The sequence below is a fragment of the Oreochromis niloticus genome, linkage group LG1 (assembly GCF_001858045.2).
Source record: "Oreochromis niloticus isolate F11D_XX linkage group LG1, O_niloticus_UMD_NMBU, whole genome shotgun sequence".
In the NCBI taxonomy this organism is placed as follows: domain Eukaryota; kingdom Metazoa; phylum Chordata; class Actinopteri; order Cichliformes; family Cichlidae; genus Oreochromis; species Oreochromis niloticus.
The window spans coordinates 36,908,241-36,935,631 of NC_031965.2; the positions used below are offsets into that span (position 1 = coordinate 36,908,241).

The 27,391-nt window shown below is 47.0% G+C and overlaps 2 protein-coding genes across 4 annotated transcripts in view; one reads left to right on the top strand and one right to left on the bottom strand.

Moving 5' to 3' along the window:
* Positions 1–19,556, top strand: part of LOC102078972 (neural-cadherin) — a 317,842-nt gene extending 298,286 nt beyond the window's left edge. Inside the window, exons 36-37 of the mRNA XM_019361161.2 lie at positions 13,873–14,027; positions 15,177–19,556. Coding sequence (XP_019216706.1) covers positions 13,873–14,027; positions 15,177–15,812 — 791 coding nt within the window. The 3' untranslated portion in view covers positions 15,813–19,556. The remainder of the gene's footprint in view (positions 1–13,872; positions 14,028–15,176) is intronic.
* The window catches only part of dpy19l3 (dpy-19 like C-mannosyltransferase 3), an 89,065-nt gene continuing 81,099 nt past the window's right edge, over positions 19,426–27,391 (bottom strand). For all 3 annotated transcript variants that reach the window (XM_005447755.4, XM_025908210.1, XM_025908207.1), the window contains 2 exons: positions 27,193–27,351; positions 19,426–25,045 (listed from right to left, as the gene is read on the bottom strand). In XM_005447755.4, coding sequence (XP_005447812.1) covers positions 24,842–25,045; positions 27,193–27,351 — 363 coding nt within the window. In that variant the 3' untranslated portion in view covers positions 19,426–24,841. The remainder of the gene's footprint in view (positions 25,046–27,192; positions 27,352–27,391) is intronic.

Sequence of the window (27,391 nt, forward strand, 5' to 3'; positions counted from 1 at the left end):
AACACTGATTGCATTTATATTTTAACGGTACGTGACTCTGAACGCCCCCCAAGCTGCTTCGGATGATCTGAAATTCCACACTCGATGAAAGTGAACACTTCAACCCAACAAGAACAGAGTTCAGCGATCCAAGGTGCATGCTGATGTGTTGGAAAACTCGCCAGAATGCACACAGAATTAAAAGTACTGAATGAAGCAAGAAAAAAAATCTATTCTTACGTCTCCACCGCAAACATTCGCTGTAGCTTCTCTGTTTGTACCCCGTGCTCCAAAATGTCCCCGTGTGAGGGTCTATTCATAGCCGCATCTTTATCAGAGCGCAGCTGAGATACGACTGCACCTCTACGACACCACTGGCACTATTTTTTTTTACAACAGGAGGTGGAGGATTAAAGAAAGGACACATTTGGATCAATAACAAGAGCAGTGGAGAGTGCAAAAGATACAGACTCGCTGAGCACAGTTACCTTGAGAAAGCGAACAATACAGAAAACTAAGCTAAGACATTGGACAGATACTGGCCTTGGACTAAGTGTTTTATTAACTTTCCACGCAGGGCTTTACTGCCCTGTGAGCTAAATGAATTACATTCAATAAGTAATAAGAATAACTTTGGGGGCCAATTTACTTACAGTTTTTTATGCATTAATATAGTCAGTGTGGGAAGATTTGTATTACTACAACTGAGGGGCAGTTTGGCTTCCCAAACAGCGCCTGGAAATTCAGCGCCTGCAAGGAATCCATTATTAATGTTCAACCCTATCATTTTCCGGTACGTGTAGTCATTTAACTCCAGGAACCAGAGGAAAAAACAAAAAGAACTCATTGCACCTGTGAATGTGTAGAGAAGTTGTCTGCTGCATATTGGTACTGACCTTAAAATCCTGTTTAAAATATAGCACAATAAAAAAGCAGCGAGAAGAAGAGTAGTGATAGATCAAGCCCGCAGAGACAGATGGCTCCAGTAAGCAGAATTATAGTTTGATGAGGTAAAATCCATACCATATTATTGACCTGTGTTGACGTTCTCATAGGCACTGATCTCATTGCAGGGCAGCTCGGATATTGATTGTCTGACTGGAAATCCCATTACGCACTCGCTCATTCAGTGCCATTTGAACTGCTGAAGGTACGATGGATTTCCCTGCTCATCACAGAGAGTAGCGGCATGCCACCTCGCTGCACGCGGTCTTATAAAGAAAGTCGAGTTTTAAGGGTCTCTTTGCTCGACATTTCCTTGTTAGCTGCGCTTGTAACACTCATCGTGAAGCGAGCGATGGGCTGAAAGTGAAGTGGTTTAGGCGAGGTTTTAAGGAGCGTGCGTGAATAGCCCAGGGCGTCTGTTGAAGATCCAGAAATAGCTTAAGGGTTTGACCTAACGTAGCGGTTGTTGTTAAAGTCCAATGGAATCTATAGACACAAACTTTAAAGAAGGGGTGGAGCGGCTGAGTGGAGGAAGAGAACCGTTAGAGGAGCTTGGACGGAGGGAGGGCGAGTTGAAGGCAGGAGTAAGAGTTAAGCAGAGAGAGTGAGAAAGGAGTGATGGTCAAAGACAGCACAGGACCTTGGAGGCAGTGTAAACAAATAAACACATAATCTTTCTTTTCAGGCTCGCTCTTTACTTTCTCCAACACACACACACACACACGCACACACACGCACATACATGCACGCGCCGCTGTCAGAAATACCGATCAAATTCTCCATTTCTTTGTTTGCCCTCTGGAGAGGACTTTGAACAGAGCAGATTCATCTTGTACACCCTGACCTCCAGCTTCCTTGCTCACCTCCCCGTGGAGCTCACTCCAGCCACCTCTTCATACACTTACACACACACACACACACACACACACACACACACACACACACTTGCTTCTCAGCAGAGGGGAGCATGAGAAACATAAACACATAAAGGCATAAACTCCACCGTCATAAACTAAGCAGTAACACACCTCTTATATTTCCAGATTATTTGCTTCAGTCTATAGAGGCTGTATTTTCTCTTCGTATAGGCCTGTGCCATAATGCGAAGGATATTGATTCATGCGGTGGAGCACAGCAATCTCACGTCAGCTTGGGATCACATTTCTTTGTGTGCTTTGTCACATCTCTTCTTTTGTGCCATGAGAAAAAGAAATGCTTAATGAAGCGTTGTTTAGCCTGCACAAATGTACGTGTAACTCATAGTAAAACTGGATTTCTAGTCGTTCATTAACCGCTCACTATTTAAAAGCCTTAAAGCCTCTGAAAATGTGGGGCTTGGAAAAAGAGCCAGTACACTGTGAGTAACCATTAAAAGCAAATTTCTTTTTCAAGGTCATCTCCTTCTGTAACCCTGGACCACGTTTAGCTCTCTTACTACACTTGGATCACTTGCAGTCCAATGCACTTGCAATTTCAGCATGGTCCTCTAACTTGTGCAGAGAAATCATCTAACCCAGCGCTCCGCAACCTTTTTTGCGCCACAGACCGGTTTATGTCCGACACTATTTTCATGGACCAGCCTTTAAGGTGTCGTGGATAAATACAACAAAATAAAACCAGTACCGGTATCAAAAAAGAAGATTTATTCATAACACACAGGAAAAGACCCAGGGAAACCGAGTTAACGATAAAAAAACGATAAAAACCCTGAAAACCATGAATTTCACACCCGAGTCTCAACTCTCGTGGCCCGGTACCAAATGACTCACTGACTGGTACCAGTCTGTGGCCCGGGGGTTGGGCACCACTGATCTAACCGACAAGTGATCATCACAGGCGATGGGAGCTGGTTCCAAGCACAAAGTTTAGGAGTGTGTTCAGTGTTGTTTTCTTTTTGTATTTCACAGGTTTGTGCAACATGAATTTGTCTTTCAGGCTCAATGTGTCAACATTCACTCACCACCTACTTTATTGTGTATCTAAATATCTAATCAGCCCATTTCGTGGTAACAATGTATTTCAGCATCTAGGCAACAAGGTTAAACTGAGCATCAGAATGAGGGAAGAAAGGCGACTTTAAATATGACGTTGTTGGAGCTAGATTGGCTATTTTAAGTAGACCAGATAGAAAATATCCAGTGGGCAGCAGTTCTCTGAGTGAAAATGTCTCGTTGATGTCAGAGGATAATGCTTTAAGCTAATAGGAAGGCAAACATTCATGAAATGACCTCTACAGTCACCAAATCTCAATCGAATGGAGAACCTTTGGGATGTGGTGGAACAGGAGATTCACATCATCGCCAACAAGTCTGGGCCAAATTTGTGATGCTGTCATGTTAATATGGAGCAAAATCTTTGAGGAATGTTTCCAGAACCTTTTAGGTACTGGCTACATGATGAAGCATTAGGTAGTTCTGGACTTCACAAATGCATCTTCTGTCATTACACTGTAACACCCAGAGTATCTCAAGGTACAAAGGGCTGTGTTTAGTCAAGTAAATGTCATTTCACAGATATAATACCACCATATGCCCCAATCGTTTATAAAATGCTTGCATTAATGTTGATTGAGGTTGTCGCTAAAGTACCTATGAGCTCTGCTTTGTTTACATTCTGTTTCTACTACCAAACTAATGTTGGTTATATAAAAATATATATAAAATGCCAGCCTTGCAGTTGGTTACAGTTATTTATCTTTAATTAACTGCAATACTGACTCTGCTTTTGTGTGTGTGATAAACGGTGAAGTGAAACCTTGGAAAGTGGAAAATGCACAGCAGAGAGAGTGCCTGTTTAAACGTCTGTACCTGTAAATGTTTGTGTTTGGCTTCAAAGGTCTTCTTCGATGGCAGTTTTCTATAAAAGGACATCTTTTTTCTTTTTACGTTGCAATTCTGATGTCCATCTGTGCAAAAATACTTTTTTTACTCATTACTCACCAGGTTTTTTCCTCTTTCCAAAAACTTCCTGCCACCAGGGTTCCACAGCCCACCCCTGTGTGGCCCCCTCAGTGCATTAAAAGCAAATGTTTTAGGTCCACAAGAACAAAACCATCTCTCACTACAAGGTCAGCTTTCAGAATTGGCTGCCTGCAACTTTGCCGTTAGCCCAAAATTAGATTTCAGCTTTTGGGCTCAAAACACAAGTGTTCAAAACAGGACTTCCAGGGAACTATCTGAAAGGGCAGCAGCACCAAACACATTGCAGATATGCACCAGGAGTCTGCCTTGAAGGGGAGATGTTCAGCCTGGTTCTGCAAGAGGAGGAGGAGTTTTTCCTTCCCACCGTCACCGAGTGCTTGCTCTTAGGGAGTCGTCTGATTGTTGGAGTTTTCTCTGTATTTTGGTGGAGTCTTTATCTTACAAAATAAAGGCTTCGAGGTGACCGTTGCTCTGATTTGACGCTGTATAAATAGAACAGAATTGAATTAAATTGCATTGAATTGAAACATAGCTCCACCGTGCTGCTGTGCCACAGGTGGTCAGAAAGTCCACAGGGTACCCTTATATTGTAAATCTTTAAAAACACTATCTATTATTTTGTCCTGGCTCTTGCTATTGTGCATTTTCCTCTCTATGGCCTTAAATCCTCCAGCCTTGTAATCTCATTGGCTCTGGGCACCTCCGGGCTGTTGGACCAGCTGCTTCTCCACATTGTTTCGACTCATTTATTGTTTCTGTCTTGGGGAAGCTCAGGGCACCTCACAGTAAATGAGGCTCATTGCAGTCAGGGCAGGGGGACTGAACCTGTGACCTTGTTTTTGCCAGTTCACTGTCTCTCGAACATGAAAGCAGCCACTGCAGCAGTCAGCCACACGTGGGCTCTCCTAAAACAAAAATCTGTCTTTTTTTCTTTTAGCCCTTTTCCCCTTGTTCTTGTTCGCTCGCCATTAAAAACCATAACGCCCATCTTAAAATGAAACAGCAAATCTCTTGAAACAATTTCGTCTTATATATCTGCCCGACGCTGGAGTTGTGGTGAGGGGGGACAAGTTGACAGTAAATGAATATTGATTTTTCCTCTCGTACTGTGCAGCTGGTTTCTGGCTGAGTGAATTTACTCTTACAGAGTTGTCAGAGGGTGGGCTGTTTAATGGGGTGTTATCAATTCACAGAGCGTTTGAGTGCTTTCTGTTGGTCTGCTTACATGATGCAGTGGCTGCTGGGTTTTAGTTATGATGTAAGAGAAAGACATTCAGAGTTAAAATAAAACGCAGGGGTTGATGCAGAAGAAGAGACAGGAGCCGTGCACGTGCAGATGATGTGTTTGAGTTCTTTAGGATTCCAGATTTTTCACACTCGTGTCTTACCTCGGATTAATCGGATTTGAGCAGCTTGGGTATTTATAATGCTGCCAGTTGTGGTATGTGATTGCTGCTGTTCTCAAATGTGATTAAACACAGCTTCCTGCTGCCTTTGAAAAAAAAGAAGCAGATTTGAAGATAGCATATGTCTCAGTGAGTAATTCACTCAGTTAATGACGTTTGCTTGTAAATTATTAAATATTATTTCAACACTGCACTCCAGATTCTACAAGTTGCCTCTTTTGCAGTTCTGTGTGGGGAAAAAAACGTGTTTTGATTCGGTTGTTTGATTTGAGAGGGGCGGGAAGTGCGGCTGAATTAAAGGGGAAAAAATAAAGAGTTTGTGTGGGTGTAAAGCAGGTTAATATTACGGAGAGGCTTAGGGTAGTATTATCAAAGGCGAGAGGTGATAGGTATGAGACAACATACGGGGGATTTGTTAGACATTTGAAAAGGTCACAGCAACACAACAGTGAGAAAGACGCAGAGATTGTTTGAGCAGGAAATCTGTGTGTGTGTGTGTGTTTTGTGTCTACAGTCTGCTTTTTAGGATAACGCTGAATCGCCTCAATGGGAGGCAGTCCTGTGAAGTATTTAAGAGGACCAGCTCCATACTTTTATTCTTGCACTCTTTGCGTGACACCCAGTTCATAATAATCTTTATTTATCTTTGACCGGGCCCAGGTGAAGCCACTCAGTTCGCTCTCTGCGTGAAACGAGCCCTTTCAGCGCCCCTCCCTTTAAGCCCACTGGCTAATTGGCTGCCCCTCATAAACAAAAGGGTCAAACAGCAGGTGGGTGGGGTTGTTGTTCTCATAGCTAGAGGTATGTGGCAGGCATGACTGGGATATTTAGGGCAGCTTGAAGCCTGTGTTTCTGGCTTGCAGCATTGGTTTCAAACTTGTTCTGGCATGCTCCTCTTCAGAAGCCAGAGAAAGGTCACAGCCACAGTTTTTATCCATTATTAACAATGAAAAAAGGATCTAAAGTGAAACACGACCTACGCTGAATTTTACTTAGAAGTGCAAATTGGACAGCACGATAGCAGGACCGTCACCTCACAACAACAAGGTGCTGGGTCGGAATCCACCTGTTTGGGTGGGGTTGTGATGTTCTTCCTGTGTCAGTGCAGGTTCTCTCCGGGTACTCTGGCCTCCTCACACAGTCCAAAAGCATGCTGTTCATGGGGTTAAGTTAATTTGTGATTAGAAATAGGCTGTATGTGACTGTGACTGGTTGTGTCTCTGTATTGGCCCTGTGATAGACAGGTGCCCAGGATGTACCCTGGATAGGTCGCCCAATACCAGCTGGGACAGGTTGAATTGGATAACTGGAAACCTGACCCTGACTGTGGTGGCTCTGGGGCCCACCCCACAGTTTGACAATCGCTGGTTTACAGGCAGTACCTCAAGCAGCAAGTGCGAACAACTGACAGCACCTGCAGTTCTTCTGTTGGCTACTAGAGGCTGTTCAAGCAAGTGAACTCCCATAAGCTGCCATGTTAAAGTGTCCAGTGTAACAGCATTAAATGTTTACAGTGTTAACACCTTAAATATTATTGTGGCGAGCTCAGGAAACGGAGGAGACAGAGGTTCCGTTCGGTCTTGCTACCCGCCGTGTTAGCCCGGGAGCACAGCCATTTATTAAGAGTTTTTGGAGAACACTGCCGCGAGCAACTGCTCAGCGCGGCAACCAAAACAACAACAACACAAAAGGGCGCTCTCTCACCGGAAAACACACACAGAGGGAGCGACGCCCGTCACCATGACAACATGACAACAAACAGAACTGTAAAACATAACATAAATGTCCATAACATCCCCGAACAGCCCTGACCCGCTACATAGCCCCCACCTAAGGGGTCAGTCGTCCCCGACAACCCCATTACCCCACACAAAGTCCTGCAAACGCCCCGGTGCCTTCTTCTGGCGCACCGGCCGGTCCCGACAGGCGGGGGAAAAGTCACTCGGGTCAGAACATGGGCGCTGCCAGCATCCCCTGCCCCGGCATCTGCCGGAGCGAGCGGTCGATACGGCGAGAGTCTGTCCTGGTGCAACACCACCAGGCGCCCCGGGCCCGGCATGCGAACACGGTACACCACTTCTGTTAGCCGCTCCACGACCTCCGCCGGCCCTTGCCAGTGACTGCAGAGTTTTGGGGACACTCCTCTCTTGCGAACTGGGCAGTACACCCAAACCTTGTCGCCCGGCACGAAAGTCCCCCTCGGCACCTGGTGTCGTAGGCTCTTTTCTGTCGTACTCCGGCGCTGGCCTGAGCCTGGCGGGTGTAGTCATGAACCACCTGCAGCCGCTCCCTCAGCCTCCTGTAGTAGTCCATCTCTGGCCCACCGACAATCTCCGGCTCGGGTGGGGACCCAAACACCAGATCCACGGGCGTCCGGAGCTCCCGTCCAAACATCAAAGCGGCAGGTGTGCACTGGCTGGACTCCTGAACAGCAGTCCGATACGACCAAAGGACCAGGGGCAGATGTCGGTCCCAATCCCGCTGGTGGCGGCTGGTGAGAATGGCGAGCTGGGTGGCCAGCGTGCGGTTAAAGCGCTCGACCAAGCCGTCGCTTTGTGGGTGAAGCGGTGTGGTTCTCGTCTTCTCCACCCCCAGCCGCCGACAGATCTCTCCGAAGACCTTCGATTCGAAGTTACGCCCCTGGTCACTGTGGAGCTCAGCTGGGACCCCAAAACGGGCGAACATCTCCTCCACCAGCTTCTCCGCCGTCGTCGATGCGCTCTGGTCCGGCACAGCGTAGGCCTCCGGCCACTTTGTGAAGTAATCCATGGCCACCAACACGTACCGGTTCCCTGACTCCGTAACAGGGAAAGGTCCTAGGACGTCCACTCCCACTCGCTCCATCGGGGCCCCCACCAGGTACTGTTGAAGGGGGGCAGTGGAGCGTTGAGTTGGGCCCTTCTGCGCCGTGCAGGTGTCACAGCAGTGCACATGAAGTTCCACATCCCGTTGACAGCCAGGCCAGTAGAACCGTCCTCTGAGACGGCGGAGAGTTTTGGCATTCCCATAGTGGCCGGCCCCACCGAGCCGTGGACGAGCTCGAGCACCTGCGACCGCAGCGACCGAGGCACCAACAACTGCAGGAGATCTCTGCCCTGCCCGGGGCCCGCCATCTCCGGTACAGGAGGCCGTCGTGGGTCTCCAGGTTGTTGTACTGGGAGTAGTAGGCCTTCACCTCGGGCTCCTGTCCCGACACCCCGTCCAGTCGGGGCGTTGCGCCGCCTCCAGCCAGGCCCTACCTGAACCAACGTCGCATCGGCCTCCTGCTCCCGCTTCAGCTGCTGCGGGGTCAATGGGAGCCATCCCCCTCCGCTGGCCGTGGCCTGAGCAGCAGCCACCCCAGCGCCTCCTGGCCCGCTCCTCCTGTCGCAGACAGTAGCGGCACTCGACGGCCATGCAGGGCCTTCTGGAGAGGGCATCAGCGTTGCCATGCTGTCGACCTGCCCGATGCTGGATCTCAAAGTCGTAACCCTGAAGGACCTCCAGCCAGCGGGCCACCTGACCCTCCGGGTGTTTGAAGTTCAGGAGCCAAGTCAGAGATGCATGGTCGGTGCGCAGGAGGAACCGGCAGCCGTGCAGATATGGCCGGAAGTGCCGCACCGCTAGCACCACAGCCAGCAGCTCCCGCCGGGTCACACAGTAGTTCCTCTCGGCTCGCCCCAGAGTTCGGCTGAAGTATGCCACCACTCGTTCTCCAGCATTGTCCTGCTGAGAGAGGACCGCCCCAACTCCTACGTTGCTAGCATCAGTGTCCACAATGAAGGGTTGCCGGGCGTCGGGGTAGGCCAGGACTGGGGCTCTGGTGAGGGCCTCCTTCAGCTGTGTGAAGGCCGCAGCGCAGGCATCACTCCAGCCAAACGGCTGGCCCTTGTCGGTTAAGCGGTGGAGGGGGCTGGCTGTCGTCGCGAACCCTTAATGAACCGACGGTAGTAGGAGGCTAGGCCCAGGAAGCTCCGCAGTTCTTTGACGTTCGAGGGAGTCGGCCAATCCCGGACCGCAGCCACCTTTGCGGGATCGGTGGCGATGCCCTGAGCGCTGATCACATGGCCTAAGAACGTAGTCTCTCTCGTCAACAGCCGGCACTTCGCAGGGTTGAGCCGCAGCCCAGCTTGACGGATGGCACCGAAGACCTCGCTCAGGTGGGACAGCGCACTGTCGAAGTCGCCCCCGTGTACCAACAGGTCATCCAGGTACACAACACAGCGGCTACGGGGGATGTTCACGAGCACCCTCTCCATCAACCTCTCAAACGTCGCTGGCGCATTGCAGAGCCCAAAGGGCATGACCCTGAACTGCCACAGCCCCTGTCCAATGGTGAACGCAGTCTTAGGCCTTGCTTCGGGGGCTAGCTCCACCTGCCAGTAACCGCTGCGTAGGTCGAGGGAGCTGAACCAGCTAGAGCCGCTGACGTAGTCTAGGGCCTCGTCGATCCGCGGAAGCGGGTACGAGTCCTTCTTCGTGACTGCGTTGAGACGGCGAAAGTCCACGCAGAACCTCGGGCTGCCATCCTTCTTCCCCACCAGGACCACGGGTGCCGCCCATGGGCTGTTGGACGGCTCGATCACCCCAGCCGCAGCCATCTCATGGATCTTTCCCTCCGCCACCTGCCGTTTTGAGAGGGCAGCCGGTGGGGGCGCAGACGGATGGGTTGGGCGGAGCCGGTGTCGATGGTGTGCTGGACCAGCCCTGTCTGCCTGCAGTCTTTGTCACTGGCGGCGAAGAGATCCACATTCTCGTCCAGGAGGCACCGCAACCGCTGGCGCTGATCACCGTTGAGACCCACGCTGCTGCGGTGGGTCTCGGTTGTCTCGGTCGAAGGAGATTTGTTGGGCTGAGGGGCCGGGGCTGAGGTGAGTAGAGATGACCCGGGGCCACCGGCACCTGAAGTCCGCTGAGCGGCAGCTGCCCGACGCCTGTCTCGTCTGGCTCTGGCCCCCGTCGCTCCCTGCTTTTGACCGCACTGGAGGCCGAGGGTCTCTGTGCCAAGAGTGATAGCCCGCTTTGCGGTGTCGACGCAGGCCCCCCAGCGGGTCAGCAGATCGAAGCCGATGATGCACTGGTCTTGAATGTCAGCAAGCCAGAAGTCGTGAATCAGCTCCAGATCCTTCACTCGGATCTGCAACGGTTTCTTCCCCCGCATATCAGCTCTCTCCCCCGTCACTGTCATCAGCTGGGTGTCGGTGGGCGACCAACCCTTGTCCAGCGACCCGGACGTTCCAGGAAGCACGCCAGGTCGTATCAGGGAGATGGTGGACCCCGTGTCCACCAGGGCCCGGCATGGCTGGCCCTCAACGCAGCAGCTCAGGTAGAGTCCCTTGAGGTGCCCAACCTGGCCCACCACCGTGCATCGTCCTTGGAGGGGGCAGGAACCTGGGGCGGTGGTCCCCTCACTACACCGCTCCCACCCCATTTCCCTGTGGCTTCGTAGTTCTGGCCGTCGGGGCAAGTGCTGGGCAGTCACGCGCCACGTGGCCAGGCTCATCGCACCGGTAACAGCGGTCGGTGGGACGACGAGGACGCCTCCGAGGCACCGAGGGCTGCAGCTGGCATATCTCCGCGACCGCCCCCTCCCCGTCGCAGTCTGCAGCTCTGATTTGAGGGTGGTTTGGGGGCCGCACCTGCTGGTTAGGCGGCGAGGTGAGCACTGGCTCGGCCCTTTCAGCCTGAAGGAGCGCCTCACTGAGAGTCTGAGGCATGGCCAGGCGGACGTGTCGGCGCAGTCGCTCTGGAAAAAGCCCTCGCAGGAAAGCATGCAGGCTAAGCTCCTCACGGGCTGCTGCTGGGAACTCTGGGTAGCCACGACGAGCATACAGCAACACATCCGCTGCAAAAGTGCCCAGGCTCTCCCCCGGCCTACGGCTCCGGTTAATCAGCTGCTCCCTGCTCTGCTCAGTGGAGTGCCGCTGCCCAAATCGCCTCTCGAGTGCTATGGTGAGGGCCTGGAGCTCATGCTGCTCTGACGGGGCTAAGTCATGGAGTACCTGCAGTGCATCTCCTTCCAATGCTAACGCTAGGTGGGTAGCAGCCTCGCCGTCGCTCCAGCCATTATGTCTCGCGGCTAGCCGTACTTGTGAGAGGTAGGGCTCTAGCGGAGTTAGCCCGTTATATTTCGGTACCTTAGCTGGCGTTGCAGGCATCACTGCTCGCTGTCGGGGGCCTGGTGTGTCGGCCGACGGAGGCAGCCCATCAAGCATTGCCCTAGCATCGGTCACAGCGGGCCGCCGCCGCGGTGCGCTCGCACCATCGGGACCCGTCGGAGGACTTACATGGCCGCTAGCTTCCTCTCTCTTCAATCGCCAGCTTCCCAGGCGGGTAATGTTCTCCTCGATAGCTTGCTCTAGACTCCGAATGTCTCTCTCCATTCCGGCGAGGGTGAGCTATCCCACTTCTGACACCAATGTGGCGAGCTCAGGAAACGGAGGAGACAGAGGTTCCGTTCGGTCTTGCTACCCGCCGTGTTAGCCCGGGAGCACAGCCATTTATTAAGAGTTTTTGGAGAACACTGCCGCGAGCAACTGCTCAGCGCGGCAACCAAAACAACAACAACACAAAAGGGCGCTCTCTCACCGGAAAACACACACAGAGGGAGCGACGCCCGTCACCATGACAACATGACAACAAACAGAACTGTAAAACATAACATAAATGTCCATAACATCCCCGAACAGCCCTGACCCGCTACATTATCATTTCTGATTCCAAAACACTAATGACCAGAGACCAGAATGCTAAAACCAGTGAGTGTGATTACGTCTGTCTTTTATATACAGTCTGTGGATTATTTTTATGTAGGCTGAGCTCACGAGCACCCACTGTACCATCATGACAGAAAAGCATAGCAGGTTCCCTTCAAGGTTAAATGTGTCAATAATGGGAGTGTAATTAATTCCAATAAGACATCAGGCAGCTAATTTTCCTCCCTCCCATCATCGAGGCCGGTATCAGTACCCTCTTAATGCCGTTTACAGTCAAACACTGTCAGCACTAAGTGAGCCGCCTATAATCTGAAGCATGTTCAGTGCCTACAAAGCCTGTCAGTCACATGGCTATAATTACCACTAACTACAGTGATACTGGCAGATGTAAAGGAATGAGGTTGTGAATAATTTTAAATTAGTATTTTAATTAGGTTCACATGTTTATTAGTCTTTAATTGAAAATCTGATTCTGGCCCGACGTGTCAGCCACTGATATGATGTTTAATTTCATACTTAATAACTATTTAGCATGATAGAGGCGACGCTTCGAGTCAGAGCTGTAACTGATATGATTGTAATGATCCAGTTTCTCAGAGGTGCAGATTCAGGGAGTTTGTAAAATGTGGTTAAAGAAAAGGATAAAATGAAATTAACGTGCCCATGAAATAAAGTACAGGATTCATTGGGGGGGAAATTAAACAACAGTTTAAGATCAGCGATTGCATTTTATATTTTTTATTTAATTCAGCGAAGAGGAAATACGGTCAAGACATTGGTGAGGAAATTAAAATCATGTCCTTCAACCTTTCATCAAAGAATCGCACAGTTTCAGCAATCACAGCCGTGCTTACCTTGGACCTTCTTGTTGAGGTAATCTGCTTCTCGAAGCTCCTCCTGTGAGTTGGTTTAGTTGGACGGTATCTTCTTACTTACTGTACAGTCCAGCTGTTACTACAACAGCTTTATGAGGAAATCAGTAAGGCCACGTTGTTATCCATCCAATGGATGAAGAGATAAACAAACAGCCTCGCTTGGTCAAGATCCCATCAAATCAACTTCTTTGGCAGACTGTGTCCAGCATCTTTTATTTGTTCTACGTCTCATAAATGCTCTTTTTGACCCAAACTTTGATTTGTCTGTCCATCACACTTAGCCGCTGTCTAATCTTTGCAGCTCTACCTGGAACATCTCGTCACTGTTGACACAGAGAGTAGTGTTTTGGTACCTGTAATGAAGGTGCCACCTGAAGACCTATGAGGTGTTTGTTTCTCAGCCTAGAGACTGACCTGCCTTCTAGCTCAGTTGGTCATGTGGCCTCCTGTGTTTCTGTTCAAAGACATTTTTCCTGTGAAAATATTTTCATGAAATATGCTTAATTTTTCAGAAGGAGAATGCAATGCCTGAACTCGGAAAGGCCAAGGTTCAACAACCAAACAGCCAAATTCATCACCGTTTTCAGCAGCAGATCAGTTAGACTTTTATCATGATAAACATCCAGCCTGCTCTGAAGCAGGTAACCATAGTGATCTAGCCAGGTGAGAAGAGAGCCACCTCAAAGTGCCTCACTAACCCATTAATCTCACTTTGTTCTGCACCCCCGAGGTTTCCCAGGGATGCACAAACTCACTCATGGTATTTTTGCCAATCTTTAGAAAGATTTTGACTGTCACAGAGATTTTTGCCAGTACTTGAAATATATTTTGCCAAACATCAGCAGCAGAACACGCGTTAGCTCAAACTCAGAAGCGTCATCGTCACTTGATTCCTAAAACGTATCACGTGTCTGCTCGCACTTTTCTCAAATGATGCTCAAGGCCATCTCCATCAAGAGCGCCTCTCTCTGAGGGCATATCTTGATTGAAGGATTTTAATCATTCAATTTGTAATGCTAATGCCTTCAACACCGTCTTGTCTCAACTGCAGTGCTGCTACTGGGCATTTTCCTCTACACTCGCTGGAGGTCCTACAAAGGGCTGAAAGAGGGCGTTTACCACGTCTCGGCGCATCACGATGGCTGGGAGGACATCCGGGAGAACGTCCTCAACTACGATGAAGAGGGCGGTGGGGAGGAGGACCAGGTACAGCCCACGCACGCACACATGCATCCAGACTGTACCCTTTGTCGTGAAAGTTATCAAAGCAAATCAGAAAGATACCTTCGTGCACACATATACAACTGTTAAAAGTGATGTTCAATATTTAACTGCTACTCTCTACGTGCTTGCTTGAAGTTGAGATGTTTTAGTTTTGATTTCATAGACTTTTATTTTGGAAATTCTTAGCAGTGGATGTATGGCAGCAGCTCTATAATGGATTCTGTCAATTCAATTTGGAATAAAATCCTGCAGTGTGTGTGCTAGCGTTTTAATTAGGCCCACGCAAAATCCTTATCTCCTCTCCACCAGCCAATGTAACCCACAAGCACTCAACGGTACTTAAGAGCTTGCATAATATCACAGCTTTGATCGCAACAAACACATGTGGCTGCTGAAATCATTGCTGAAACACACACACACACAAAGAGGAGGAAAAAACACTTTCATATAGAGATCCTTGTCTCGCCTTATCAGTACCCCAAAACCTTCAAGATTCTGTCCGTTACCTGCAGTCACACACACACACACAGTCCTGATCCCCTATACAGAGCAGCCACTGTGGCTAATTCTCTGGAGTCCTGTTTGAAATCGCTCTAGAGGAATAAAAACAGCACTCATCACATAATCAGTTTCACAAAGCGACCCACGCCTCCTCCTTGTGCATCATTTCTTCCGCCGCCTCCTCCTCCTACATCTTTCTGCATCTCTGCCACCCTGGTTACAGTTCTGGTGGAATCACGTTAGTACCAAAGTGGCTGGCTGCTACACTACATGACAAAGTAATGGCAGCTGTCTGCAGTGGAGAGAGAGAGAGAGAGATGTCCCTCATCTCGCTCTTCTTCTTGGCCTCTCACATGCATACAGAGATATTTTAAATTACAAGTTTTCTGCGACAGTAAATGGAGACAGATTGGAAACTTAAATAGGTGGAACATTCACAGTAAACGTAGTGGGGTGAGCTGATTGTTTTTCTGCTCTCATTTCATTCTTCTGCTTTCTCACTGTCACATTTCATTTTTTTCTGCCTCATCTCTCTCCCCAGACACTCAGTCTCTCTCTGTTTTTACAGCTCCTGTGCTAACTCAGACTTTTCATCTGCTTTTGTGTAAATGTCCGTGTGTGTGTGACCAGAATGCCTACGACATGGCAGAGCTGCAGAAGTCCCTCCAGCCGAGCCCGGCCCAGTCAGTGCAGTACTGCCGCTCTAGAGCCTTGCACCACCCTCCTCCTCCCACCATCATCACCATCACCTCCTCCACCAGGCGCCCCCCGTCCACCCTCTTCCCAGCCGCTGGACACCCTCAGCCGGACAACCAGCTCCACAACCTTGCCTCCCTCTGCAGCTTCCACTTCCTCCACGGCCACCACAACGACCAGTCTCCGCAGGGACGTCCCCCCACCAGGCTGCCGGCCCAGGGCCAGGCCCGTCCCTCGCAGCTGGCCCGTCGTTCCCTGTCCTTCTCCAGCCAGGACCTGGCCCGCTACCTGTGTGAGATCATCCGCGATGCTGACCAGCATCCAGACACGGGACCTTTTGACTCCCTGCAGGTCTTCTCCACCGAGGGTGGGGCTCGCCTGCCGGCTCCCTCAGCTCCTTCAGTTCAGCGGGGCTGGATGGAGGCAGCAGCGGAGAAGGGGGAGCAGAGGCGAGGAGGGAGGAGACGCTCGGGGAGTGGGGGCCTCGCTTTGAGAAGCTTCGGGCGCTGTACGAGCGAGCCGAGGCCAGCGACCTCTGAGCTCCAACACAAACTGATTGGACCCCGATAACGGGCCGCCCAAAACAATCAATTAGCAGACGCTTGGCGGCGACAGAGGCTGGAAAAGCGAGAGACTGGCCGACAGAGAGAGAGTCGCTCCACGCGCAGCACTTTGCTGACAGCTGACATGAACTGTGTTGTATTTACTGGATGATGAGACCCGCCAATCAAAGCGGGGGCCTAAGAGACAGATGAAAGTGTCCCCATGAAAAGAGCCTGTCGCTCTGCACTCACTCTACCTTGGACGGCAATTTTGCAGGAGCAGACGTTATCAAACCTACAAGTCAGGTTAAATGCTTCAGAACGTCAGCCTGCACTCGGGCTACTCATCATGATGGAGCTTAGCTTCACTGTCGGAAAAATCTGTTCCAGTCACAGACACTAAAACCCCAAATTTCCTCGTGTGTGGATGAGCTGCCAGCTGAAGGCAGAAAATATGAAAATGTTTTGGCCAGGATTTTTTTAATACATATATATATATATACCTGAGCAAATCAATGCCACTAAATGTATTTTTAGCACCTTGCTGCTCTGTAAATAAATGTCATATATTTCACATGGTACTGTTACACGAAGCCAGTGAAGATGAGGTGGATCATACTGAGTAGCCCATCCAATGCAGAGTTTCACTGTAGTGGACACACCGTGTTCTCGCTGCCTGGCTGTAAACAGCTTCTGTCAATGTTTGTATGAGAAAAAAACAAAAAGAAGTGCTTCGACCATCACTGGTTTCCAGGGTGAGATTTTTTTTTTCTGGTAATGTGTCTTTTGCTAGGTTGAGTAATTCTGTATTGGTTGGGTGTTTCAAGTTTCAACGCTCCATGGGTTGTAAGACATCAAGCTTTCTACTTAGTACCGTGCCCGCGTCTTCATTTGATTTCCTATTCTCATTTGCGCTCCGCCGCTGCTCGTTCCTCCTCACCCGGGGGAGGGTGCACAAAAATTCAAACATCTTTGTAACAAAGAAATGCGAGTGGACGTGTGGACTGCGGGAGGGAGGAAATGCTCGCTCTGTTGCTCTGTTCCGTGCACGCTGTTCCTCTGGCATACCAAATGTGGCGGCTGTGAGAGACTATTTTAACAGATGCTCGGCAGAATACAAAGTACACCGAGCTGCCTTTCAAGGTGACTACTCAATAAACATAAATGGAGGGAAGAGGGTAAGAGACATTTATAAGGATTATATATATATATATATAAATATATATATGCTTGTGAGCTGTGATAGCTGTGCCATATGCAGTTCACGCATCCATCTACTGTGTCTTGCTAAATTAGCACATTTCTTGGCTGAAACATTAGGAGGATTGTGGGTTAGAGAACTGCAGGAACATGTCGTTGTGCTTTTGTTTTTTTTAATGTCAAAACTGTGAATTGTCCCTCCAGCTTCTCTCTCTCTCTCTGAGCTCTGCAAAAAACAAAACTTCCTGCGCTTTGAACCGTTGAGAACACTTTGTCTTAAAAGAACAAAAAGGCAAATAACAATAATAACGCAGCAAATGGGAGTCTAAAAAGGGCACACTTCCCTTCACATTTTTAAAACAAGAGAGAGGATTGCAGGGTAGGGGGCTGAATCAGAGAGGAAATGAGGGAAGGGAGTGAAGCGGAGGGAGCCCGGCCCTGTGGTGAAATGTCTCACCAGTGCACCACGGAGCACAGCGGCCCTGCGGGGGAGCTGCCGAGGGAAGGGATGCTGCAAGCAACAGTTTTCTGCATAGCAGTTTGCTGCACTGCAAATGGGATGAACTTAAAAAGTCGTGTGCCCCCACCCACATGACCCCTAACCCCCCTCTTTCCTACGATTCTCCCCAAAAATCCAGCATGGCTTCTTCTGGCGTTTCAGCCGCTGGATTCTGCTGGAAGCAGCAGCATCAGCCGCGCTCCCTTCATGCCTTTTTTCCCTTCTATTTGTCTTCACACTGGCAGAGCTGAGCCTGTCGGCAGAGAGCAGTCAAGGGGTAGTAGAGTGTGAAAACATGTCAGGCCACTAATCCTAATAGGAGCTGATGGCCCACTGTCATGCTGGAAAAACCAAAGGAATGTGAGGAGTTTCCAAAAAATAAAAAAAAGTCGACAGAGGAGTCGATCCCCAGATTGCGGCTTCTTTTTCAGACAGACGCTTTCCGAGCAGCGGAGGCAACAATGCAGCTTTTATAAATAAGAGCATTTCCAGTCAATGATGCCTAAAAGTAAAAGAGAGGCTTATTTTTCAGGCAGTGGGGAGTTCCTCGAGAGTGATCCTTGTATGTTGCTCTGTGGTGAGCGTCCAAGCCCGAGCTCCACACAGACAGACACGCACAGAGGGATGAAAACACGTCATGCTTCACTACAGCTGTAAGGAGCGGAGATTCACTTCCCACCATTCATTTGTAGCATACGACGGCTTCTTCAGTGTTGTGTTCTGGGTGCAGACATGTTGTGAACAATGTTTTTACCTCATTTGTAAGTACACAGATCGGTACATTCAAATTATTGCTTTTTTTGCTAAGAAGAGCAGCATAGATTTAAAATGTGCCGCTTTGGAGAGAAAAAAAATCAAACGAACATATTTTTTATCAACATGATGGTGATGAGCTTTTGACGGTTATATAAGTGTTTTGTATTTGCTTTGATCTTTTTTTTCCTCCCCTCAATAAATTCATTTGCACCAGTGACTGTGCTGAATCGTGACTGCGTCTGTAAAGAGAAACCGAAGAACTGAAATGTGAAAAATAAATATTCCTGGCTTTGAGTGACTGACAGGGAAACGGCATTGTTGGGGGAAAAATGTTTTATTGACACACTGCCTAATAATATCTGAAACTGGCACTTCACGTATCCCTCCACCAGCATTGTGTCTGGCAGGAGAAGGACTTTTAACGGCAGAGTAAACATTTACAAGTTTGATGATTTTTGTGGCTTTACAGTAGAAAATAACAGCACAGAATGACTTTAGTGGATTTTTTAAAAAAAGGAACACCAAGCAAAAAGGAAAAATGACCAAAAGGCACCAAGATACATATTACAGTATTTTCTTTTTTCAAATAAACACAAATAAACAGTTTCCGCAATGAAAGAGTTCAATGTTGGTTTAAATGAAGCTGAAGGTGTGAGGACTCTTTAGGATTATCAGGATGTCTACAAGTATTACTCAAGAAAAGCTCTTCATTTAAATAGTGATTATTCAATGTAATTCTAACTCTAAAGGCTGGAAAACAAGTTAAATCTTGACTTTAGGGACTCCATCAGACGCAGTAAGTCCTCCTACCAGGGTATCAGTATTTCTGGGATGCTGCGTTCAGGTCATACTTGCAGCACGTCACTTGAATTAAGGTCAGGACTCAGACTTTGAAAACCTGAAATGTACTCTCCTTCAGCCTTTCTGTTGATCTACTTGACTCAATCCCAAAATTGAGCCCTCAGAAACTGAAAATGACATCACCTGAGTTCACGAGGGCTCAAACTGATAGAAAACACGAAGGACACCGCTTTGTAACATCGCACGATGTTGCCTTGACAAAGCCAAAAGACGTTTCTTAACATTGAGAATTTTAAGGTCCAATCTCATCTTAACATCTTTCAGGCTCTTGTCTTAAAAGACGTGATGAGAGGTCAAATAATAGATTTGCTTTCTCTGTCAGCCGTTAAAAGTAAACTAATTCGGTGTCTAACACAGCACAGACTTCATTCCTGCTATTTCATGCAAACTTCTGTTTCCTGTACTTTTTGGGTTGTTTGCTCCACCCAAGACACCTTTAATGTCACACTGCATGAAGTGGAAGTTCTTGCCTTAGACAAAGTCTGCATGTGTCCTCAGGCAAACTGGAGACAAAGGGTCAAAATGTCAGCCAGAGTCTTCATGAACAGCAGTGTGTAGACACCGGGATCAAACCCTCCTCTAACAACTGCCCTGTCACTCTGCTGAATGTCCAGATACTGAGGTCGTAAAGCGATCCCAAACCATGATGTCACTCTACCATGCTTCCCAGCTGGGCTGAGATTTTGGTATGAGAGCCTATCCTGCTCACTCTAATGTGAGTGTGAACTTTTTAATAATTTAACACTCACAGGTGAAATAAAATGTACCAAGAACCTGTGCAGTACACTGTAGTGTTCCCTTGACACAGATGCTCTTTGCACACCATTGCACATGACAGACTGATAATTTACAATAAATACCAACAGACTATGTTGAATCGTTAGCTGATGGTGAGTAAAAAAAAGTTTTCTGAAAATCTTAATCTTCAGCTCAAATATGCCAGCAAAACACTTAAAACCACACTTAAGCTTAGTTTAAAAATGTCATTGGTTCCACCTGTTTTTGTCCAATCATGTGCATCTCTTAATGTCAAGCATTAACCAGTGTTATTTCCCACTTTTTCCACACTAATCTAATTCAAGTTCCAGCAAGGCAGAGAGATTTCTGATCAATCCCCAACCAACATCATTACATAGCCAGGAAATTAACATCTCCTCATCTCAGTCCGTCAAATCCTGCCAGAGGCTGCTGAGGTCGCACACACCTCTCTTTCACAGAAGTGATGCTGGCGTTCAATCCAGAACAGGTTCCATCACAAAAAGATCAGTAGTTCCCAAAGTGGGAACCTATGAATGACAGATAAAGTCTACATTTCTTCCCATTAAAACACTAAATAGGGTTCCCCACTTTCTTCTAGTAACGCTAAAAGGTGTTCACTTCTGTTCAAGGCAGAGCTGGCTCTGCTTGAGCACTGGGACTACACCAGTTAAAAAGAGGTAACAAATGTGCACAAGGTTTACTTTGGCACTGGTGAGCTGGTGCAACAGTCAAAGTAATAACTGGACTCTGAAACTGGACTGCGAGCTCAAAGATGGGCAAAGTTTGCACAAGCAGGTGGCTAAACTTGCAGCTTCTTAGCCTGGAGATCAGATTTTGACAGCACTGAATTTCATCTTTGACTGAAAAAGTCCAAATTTCATTTATTTTGTACATTTTGTGGCTGTTTAAGCTTCAGCAATGAAAACTACTGAGCTGGGTGTAGAAATAAAACAGTTTAACAGCACATCAAGAAATCCCAAACAAGCAATCCTTGGGTCACCATGGCATCACAGCACCAAGGCCAAAGGATGCTAATAGCACAATATCTGCACAATTATGGCTCAGTCCAGGCGATGTAGAGAGCTGCTTGGGTTTCATCTACGACAGATGATAATTTGAGCTTCAGTCCAATGGATGAAAACCAATCCTGGGAGCAGTCCCAACATCTCTTGTTTGATTTTTTTAGATTGGGATTAAAGTTCTTTGACTTCTAAAATCACGTGGAAAGACCTTCAAGAATAAGGTTGTCCGCCTGTTGCTCTAACATCGGCAAACACAGTCTCATCACGGTTCAGGGCTGAGGCCAGGTTTCAAATCGGTTGTCCCAAAAACAGACTGTTCAAACTAAACTTGGATTCAAACAAGTTCATTAGTTGCACAAAGCCATCTAGTGAGCATCTTAAATGTATTTCAAGAACATCCACTTTAAACCAGAGCAGACTGTACATGTGCGCACAGGTTAATGACCGCCTTCATCGCCTCTTCATTAAGAAAACCATAGGCAGCAGCGGCCTGCTACTAAACCCAATATGTATGGAAATTAACAATGCTGAAAAAGTATTACATCAGTAGACTCTTATTAGTCAAACCTAATGGAATCACTTCGCTCTCAAATAAAGCAATCAGACATCTCCTAAATTAAACATCCAATATGGAGGCGGGAGGAACAAGCATTCTCGTTCCGCTTATCCGATTGGTATGCATCACGACGAGGCCTCGCCTTTAACGAACACCGTGTTTTCAAAAGCCCTGCAACAACGTGTGCAGGAGTGCTCACGCATCTGCGAGAGCGTGGATTATCAAAGACAGAGGTCCTTATTAACAAGTGTACAAATACAGGCAAACTGAGCCGAGATGAAGGGGAAGGGACGGAGGGAGGGTCCTAATTGTCCAACCACTAATTACCTACGCAGCTCCAGCCTTTCAGTCACCTCCTCTCCTTTCCTCTGGTGTGAAAGAAGAAAATGAGGAAGATCACTGAGAATTCATGTTTTCACGCGCTCTCATTTCTCCTGTGCTGCTGTTTAAACATGAGCATCGTCTGTCATCCCCTCTCCTCCTCCCCGCTTTCTCGTCTAACCACAAAGCCTCGGTTTGATATGCAAGTGTTGGCCCCTCTCTCTCTATTTTGGATTGTGGCTCAGAATCAGCCCCGTTGTCAGGCTGCTGCAATTTCCTCGCCACTTACATTATTCATGTGTGTTTGTGGCTTGGTGTGTGTGTGTGTGTGTGTGTGTGTGTGTGTGTGTGTGTGTGTGTGGCAGAGAGACAAGAATGAAAAGGTTGAGACTGCTGCTGATGAGAATCACAGAAAGAGAAAAAACATGACAGCAATCACAACAACAACAACACCGTCACAAATACCACTTGGTACCAACTCTGACCTCAGTTTTACAGCAAAAGCACATTTAAGCAGCCGGGCAGAAAGCGAAACTAACAGAATTATCCTTCTTTTTCTGGGGTAACTCGTAACATTTATCACAGCAGCCACATGTGCCCCACCACAGAGGGGCCACATCTGAGCTCCGCTAGTGGTCTGACCTCCTCGGTGGGGCTACAGCCGAGTATGACTAAACAATCACTGAATGAACAACTCTCAGCATTTCCTGTTCCTGGGCAACAATACACAGACTGTATATTAAAGATGTCTGTAGTTTCCAAAAGAGTGCAGGTTTCCGTGTACCTCTTTTGAGCCCACAGCAGGAAGTCCACCTGTGTAGTAGCTGTACAGGGGCTCGATAATGGATACCAGAAATTTGGCAGTTGAAGTAATTCATGGCAGAAGCAATAAACTGTCAATTTAATGAGCCTGCAACAGCTTATGATTATCTCTGTAACACCATAAACTCTCTACTGATCTGCTCTTATAGCAAGACGCATGTTATGCTGAAAGTTATTGGAAGCTAACAAGGCAGTTAGCAAACTTTTTCTTAAACCTTCTTTTTAATAATATATTTTTATTTTTATGTACAATCCTGAGAAAAAAATACCGTACAGTAAAATCAAGAGAAAGGGGTGGGAGCTAAACTGAGCTCATCAGCTAGCAGCCAGCTCTCAGACTGATCATCAGAGGAGAAAACCACAAAGATCCTGCAAACAGAAATGAGAAGCTACACAGCTTAACAAATTTATTAGACCACCACCAGACCAAATAAAGAGTTTTGGTTATTACCAAAACACATTTTCAGGATTGTGTAATGGTTAATAAAACAGTATCTGCAAGCTCTTTCATCTTCTAATATAGTTATTGTCTTGGTCCATTAATTTTCAAATTTTACTTTTACAAAAAGGCAGAAAAGAGTAATAAAAATAAAAAATAATAACAAATTACAGTTACAGAAGAATTAATTTTAGTGTTTGATGAATTTCAGACTTCATTGAAAAGTCAGGTGTCTTGGCTCAGATTTGGATACAGTTTATTTGCCTAATTAATAAAAAAATTAATTTTTTTTGACAGATTTCTAAAATATTTGTGTTTTGTTTTTATAACAGGTGATCTAACAAATCTATTACCCACTGTGTATCTGGTACATGGCCTCTCCATGGGACTGATGTTCTGGTGGATCGTCCCTAATGAATATTTATCTGGTGAAGGAGAGAGAGTAATGATCGTGCCCCCCCCCCGTAATTTTCTTGCTATGTTTGTGTGGATATTACAGATTCTTTAGAAGGAAATCACACAGTAATTTAAAATGGTGTGTATGTTCACAGAGTGTGTGATCCAGGTTATTCTGAAGCTACCATGTAGAGATGTCTCCCAGACACATCATAGGAAGGTAATTATAAAGATGACAGCTGTAAGGACACACTGTGTGTGTGTGTGTGTGTGTGTGTGTGTTTCTGTCTAAAAGCTAGCTGTGCAGAACGGGCAGACTGCGGCTTTCTCAAGAACAACTTCTCCAACCTGCATCAGAGTGACTGAAGTCATCGCTCACAGATCACAAATAAAAATTCAATTAAACCTAAATTGAAGTTTGTGTTTCGTTTGAGACATTTTGTAGAGAAGTTCAAAGACCTGTTTGAGGGTTACAACTTGGTTTTAGGCTTAAAGTAGGTTCAGGTTGAGGTTAAGTTGGGGTTTGGCACGTAGTTTTTAGGCTTGTGGGTAAAAGGATGACAGGATGGTAACAGTAAAATTTAACAGCCACATGAGTTTCCACTGGGACTATGACAACCTGTTTAAGCATGTTTTTGTGTTCAGTATGTTTAATGAATCAAATTCAAGCACAGGAATAAGTTCAATTATTAAATTGAACTTATTCCTGTGCTTGATTTTGAACATGTAATGAATGAGGCTGATGGCTGATGACCAGCTTCCTTTACACGAACATGGCTGAAACAGACTGACTGGAGTGGCTCGTTACCCATCTGAAAGAACCAGTTCTAAAAAATACATCATCTTTTAACTGACTGTAATCTTTTCAGTTGTATCGGTTTTTTATAAACTAGACATTTATACTTAATGTCTGCTGTCTACTCCTAAAACAACTGAACTACAGTGGAAACTGAACCTTTTAGATCTTACGTTGGATATATTTTTAAAAGTCAGTTTAAATCGCTACAAATGAAAGAGCTCAACAAATCTTCGATTTCTGCCCCTACTTTCATTGGCAAAGAAGAACTCAGCTGCAAATATATACGACTTCTCCGTATTTCAATCTTTAAGTTTCACTTAGTCATCTAAACTTTTTTGGGGGTGGACGGTGGCTGAACGAGTGGACGTAGATCAGCCCAAAGCAGGATTCCTACATTTGCTTCCACTCTCCACTCACAAAAACACTGCAGCCCGAAGCACAGACCGGCCCGCTGTTCTAACAGCACGTCCAAAGAGCCACGTGTTGAAGAAATAATGGCCATGATCACAGCTGGGCGCAGTGCAAAGAGGAGACAGAGGAACAGCAAGGATTCAGCACTTTTATTTCGTCCTCTCCTCCTCTCTCCCCTCTGGCCTCTGCTGGGGTTGTCTTGCAGCCCTGGTCCTGCTACTGAGTCACGCTGGGCTCTGATGAGCCCTTCGTATTTTTCTTGCGTTTCTTCTTGAGCCGGTAGACATGGAAGGTTTTATTCTGGAATGTTCTGGTAAAGAGAGCGTTGTAAGCCGCCGCGTCCGTCTTGATGGCATCGCAAAAACGTGGGTGGGTGGCAGGGACGAGGTCGGGGTCATTCTCTCCAGGTCCGTCCATGATCTGATAAGAGAACAAACGTGTCACCATTAACAGCGAGAAGAATGACGGCAGGCTGAAGCCAGCACAATCGAGATAAAGTCAGATAAAGTCCACCGGCAGCAGCCTCTGATTTCACTTTGCTCTGCCAGTTAGATCTGGCATGAAATCTGTATGAATGCTTTAGTGCATTAAGGGCTAAAGTCAGCCTAAATTAATAAATATTCTGCTTTGGGATTATTGATTGCAACATTGATAAAAAAGCAGCCAAAGAAGGCTGCACCCAAAGAAAGAAAAAAAAGAGGCAGTGCAGGACACGTGGAGATGCTGGCTTCAAGGACGGATTTTCTTGGAAGGAATAAGATATTCATTAGCAGCACTGAAGGCCATTAACAAAAAATATCAGCTTCTAAAAAGGATCCCACAGAACGGCACTGTTTGCTGGCGAGACGCAACACTTCCAGTTTTAAAAAGTGGTGGGTGGGACTGTGAAAGTTTCTGAATGATAAACTTTCAATAAAAAAAAGAAAAGTATTAACTTTTTGTCGAATATTCAGTCATGAATATTTTATAGTTTCACACACTTGAATTCTGAAAGTGTCACATTTAAAAACACTAAATAAGCCACAACATGAAAAGCACTGAGCCATGTTTGAGTGGAGCTACAACTATTTTGAGGCTTATAGTGAAGCTGTACTGTGTATTAAGGCAGCGGTCCCCAACCCCCGGGTCGTGGACCGGTACCGGTCCGTGAGTTGTTTGGTCGCGGGAGTTGAGGCTCGGGTGTGAAATTGATGGTTTTCAGGGTTTTTATCATTAACTCTGTTTCCCTGGGTCTTTTCCTTGTGTTATGAATTCAGTTTCTATATATTTTCATGTACTTTATATTTGTTTTGTAGCTGTGTGTCTTTTGAAAGAAATGTTTATGCGTTACCATAGCGACCAGAGAGGAGGATGTTACTCTCAATGTTGTTGCCGCATTTCAGGAGGACGCTGCTAATAAAGTTACACAATTACACAGTGAATTCATGTTTATTAGTATATTTACAAAAAGCCACTGTTTTTGTCTCGGTCGTATCGTTTTATTTTGTTGTATTTATCAGCGACACCTTAAAGGCCGGTCCGTGAAAATATTGTCTGACATTAAACCGTTCTGTGGCGTAAAAAAGATTGGGGACCGCTGTATTAAGGGAGAGTGTAGGAAGTATGAATTAGCCTCTGAGGAATATGCATAAATATTTAGGTTCATAATCACATGCAAATGCTCTGCAGTGGGTATTTGTAATTATTTGGTGATTTCACTTTGCATTTTCATTGGAGTAAGATTAGCGATGATGTTCCATCATCATCATCATCATCATCATCGCTGGAAGCCAAAATAAAGTTTTCCAGCAGTAAAGGACGCCCCACAGGTCATGTGGCTTTGCCCCAGTGGGTCAGAAATGTCTTGATGGTACACGGGGAGATTTTAATGTGGTGGCTACCTGGTGTGTACAAGTAAAGATACAACCATCACATCTTATATAGTTTGTTATAGTCATTAACACTCGGGGTGTTACAGGGAAAGCACTGGATCACTGAGCAGAAAAAAAAAGGAAGGAAAGGCATCCTGGTGTTAAAAATGAAAGCAAAAAAAGAAGAAAAGACGCTAAGAAGGAAAAACAAAACAGGCAGACAGAAAGACCACAGGTGATAAAAAGAGTAAGAGCTAAATAAAAGAAAGTATGAGAGGAAGCAAAGGACAGACAGAAAGAGACGTAAATCCAGCATTCCTTCAATAAAGCTGTCTAGATGTCAGATGTTGTGTACGCTGTGTGACATTTACGGCGTCGCGAGCACACCCCGACTCTGCGTTTCAGCGTTTCATGTGTCTTACACGACGCTGGGCCAGACCGAAGCTCGTCTCGCCTCTGGTAATCCAAATAGTTGGCGAGCCGCATCTGACATCAAAATAAAGAGTCTGGGGGAGCGCAGTGGGGGATGCGGCGGCAAAAGAGTGAGAGACAGTGACGCGCAGATAAGAAGTGGGACTATTGATCTGTCTGCGGAGGCTGAGAGCTTTCACCGAGTCGCAGGAGTCGGCAGATCGGACGGCACATGCTGCCACACACACACACACACACACACACACACACACACACAGTGAGTCACATTAAATGAAAGCCACCCACATGTCCGTTGGCCAGGTCGAGCAGGTCCCGCAGTCTGCAGCCTCGCCTGTGCCTCCGCTCGTAGCAGATGCTGTTTTCCAACACCACATAGTCGGCCCCAATAGCCTTCAGGATATCGTAGACTTCCTCTGGGGAGCGGCGAGCGTACACTTGATACACCTGTTCTCACACACACACACACACACACACACACACACAC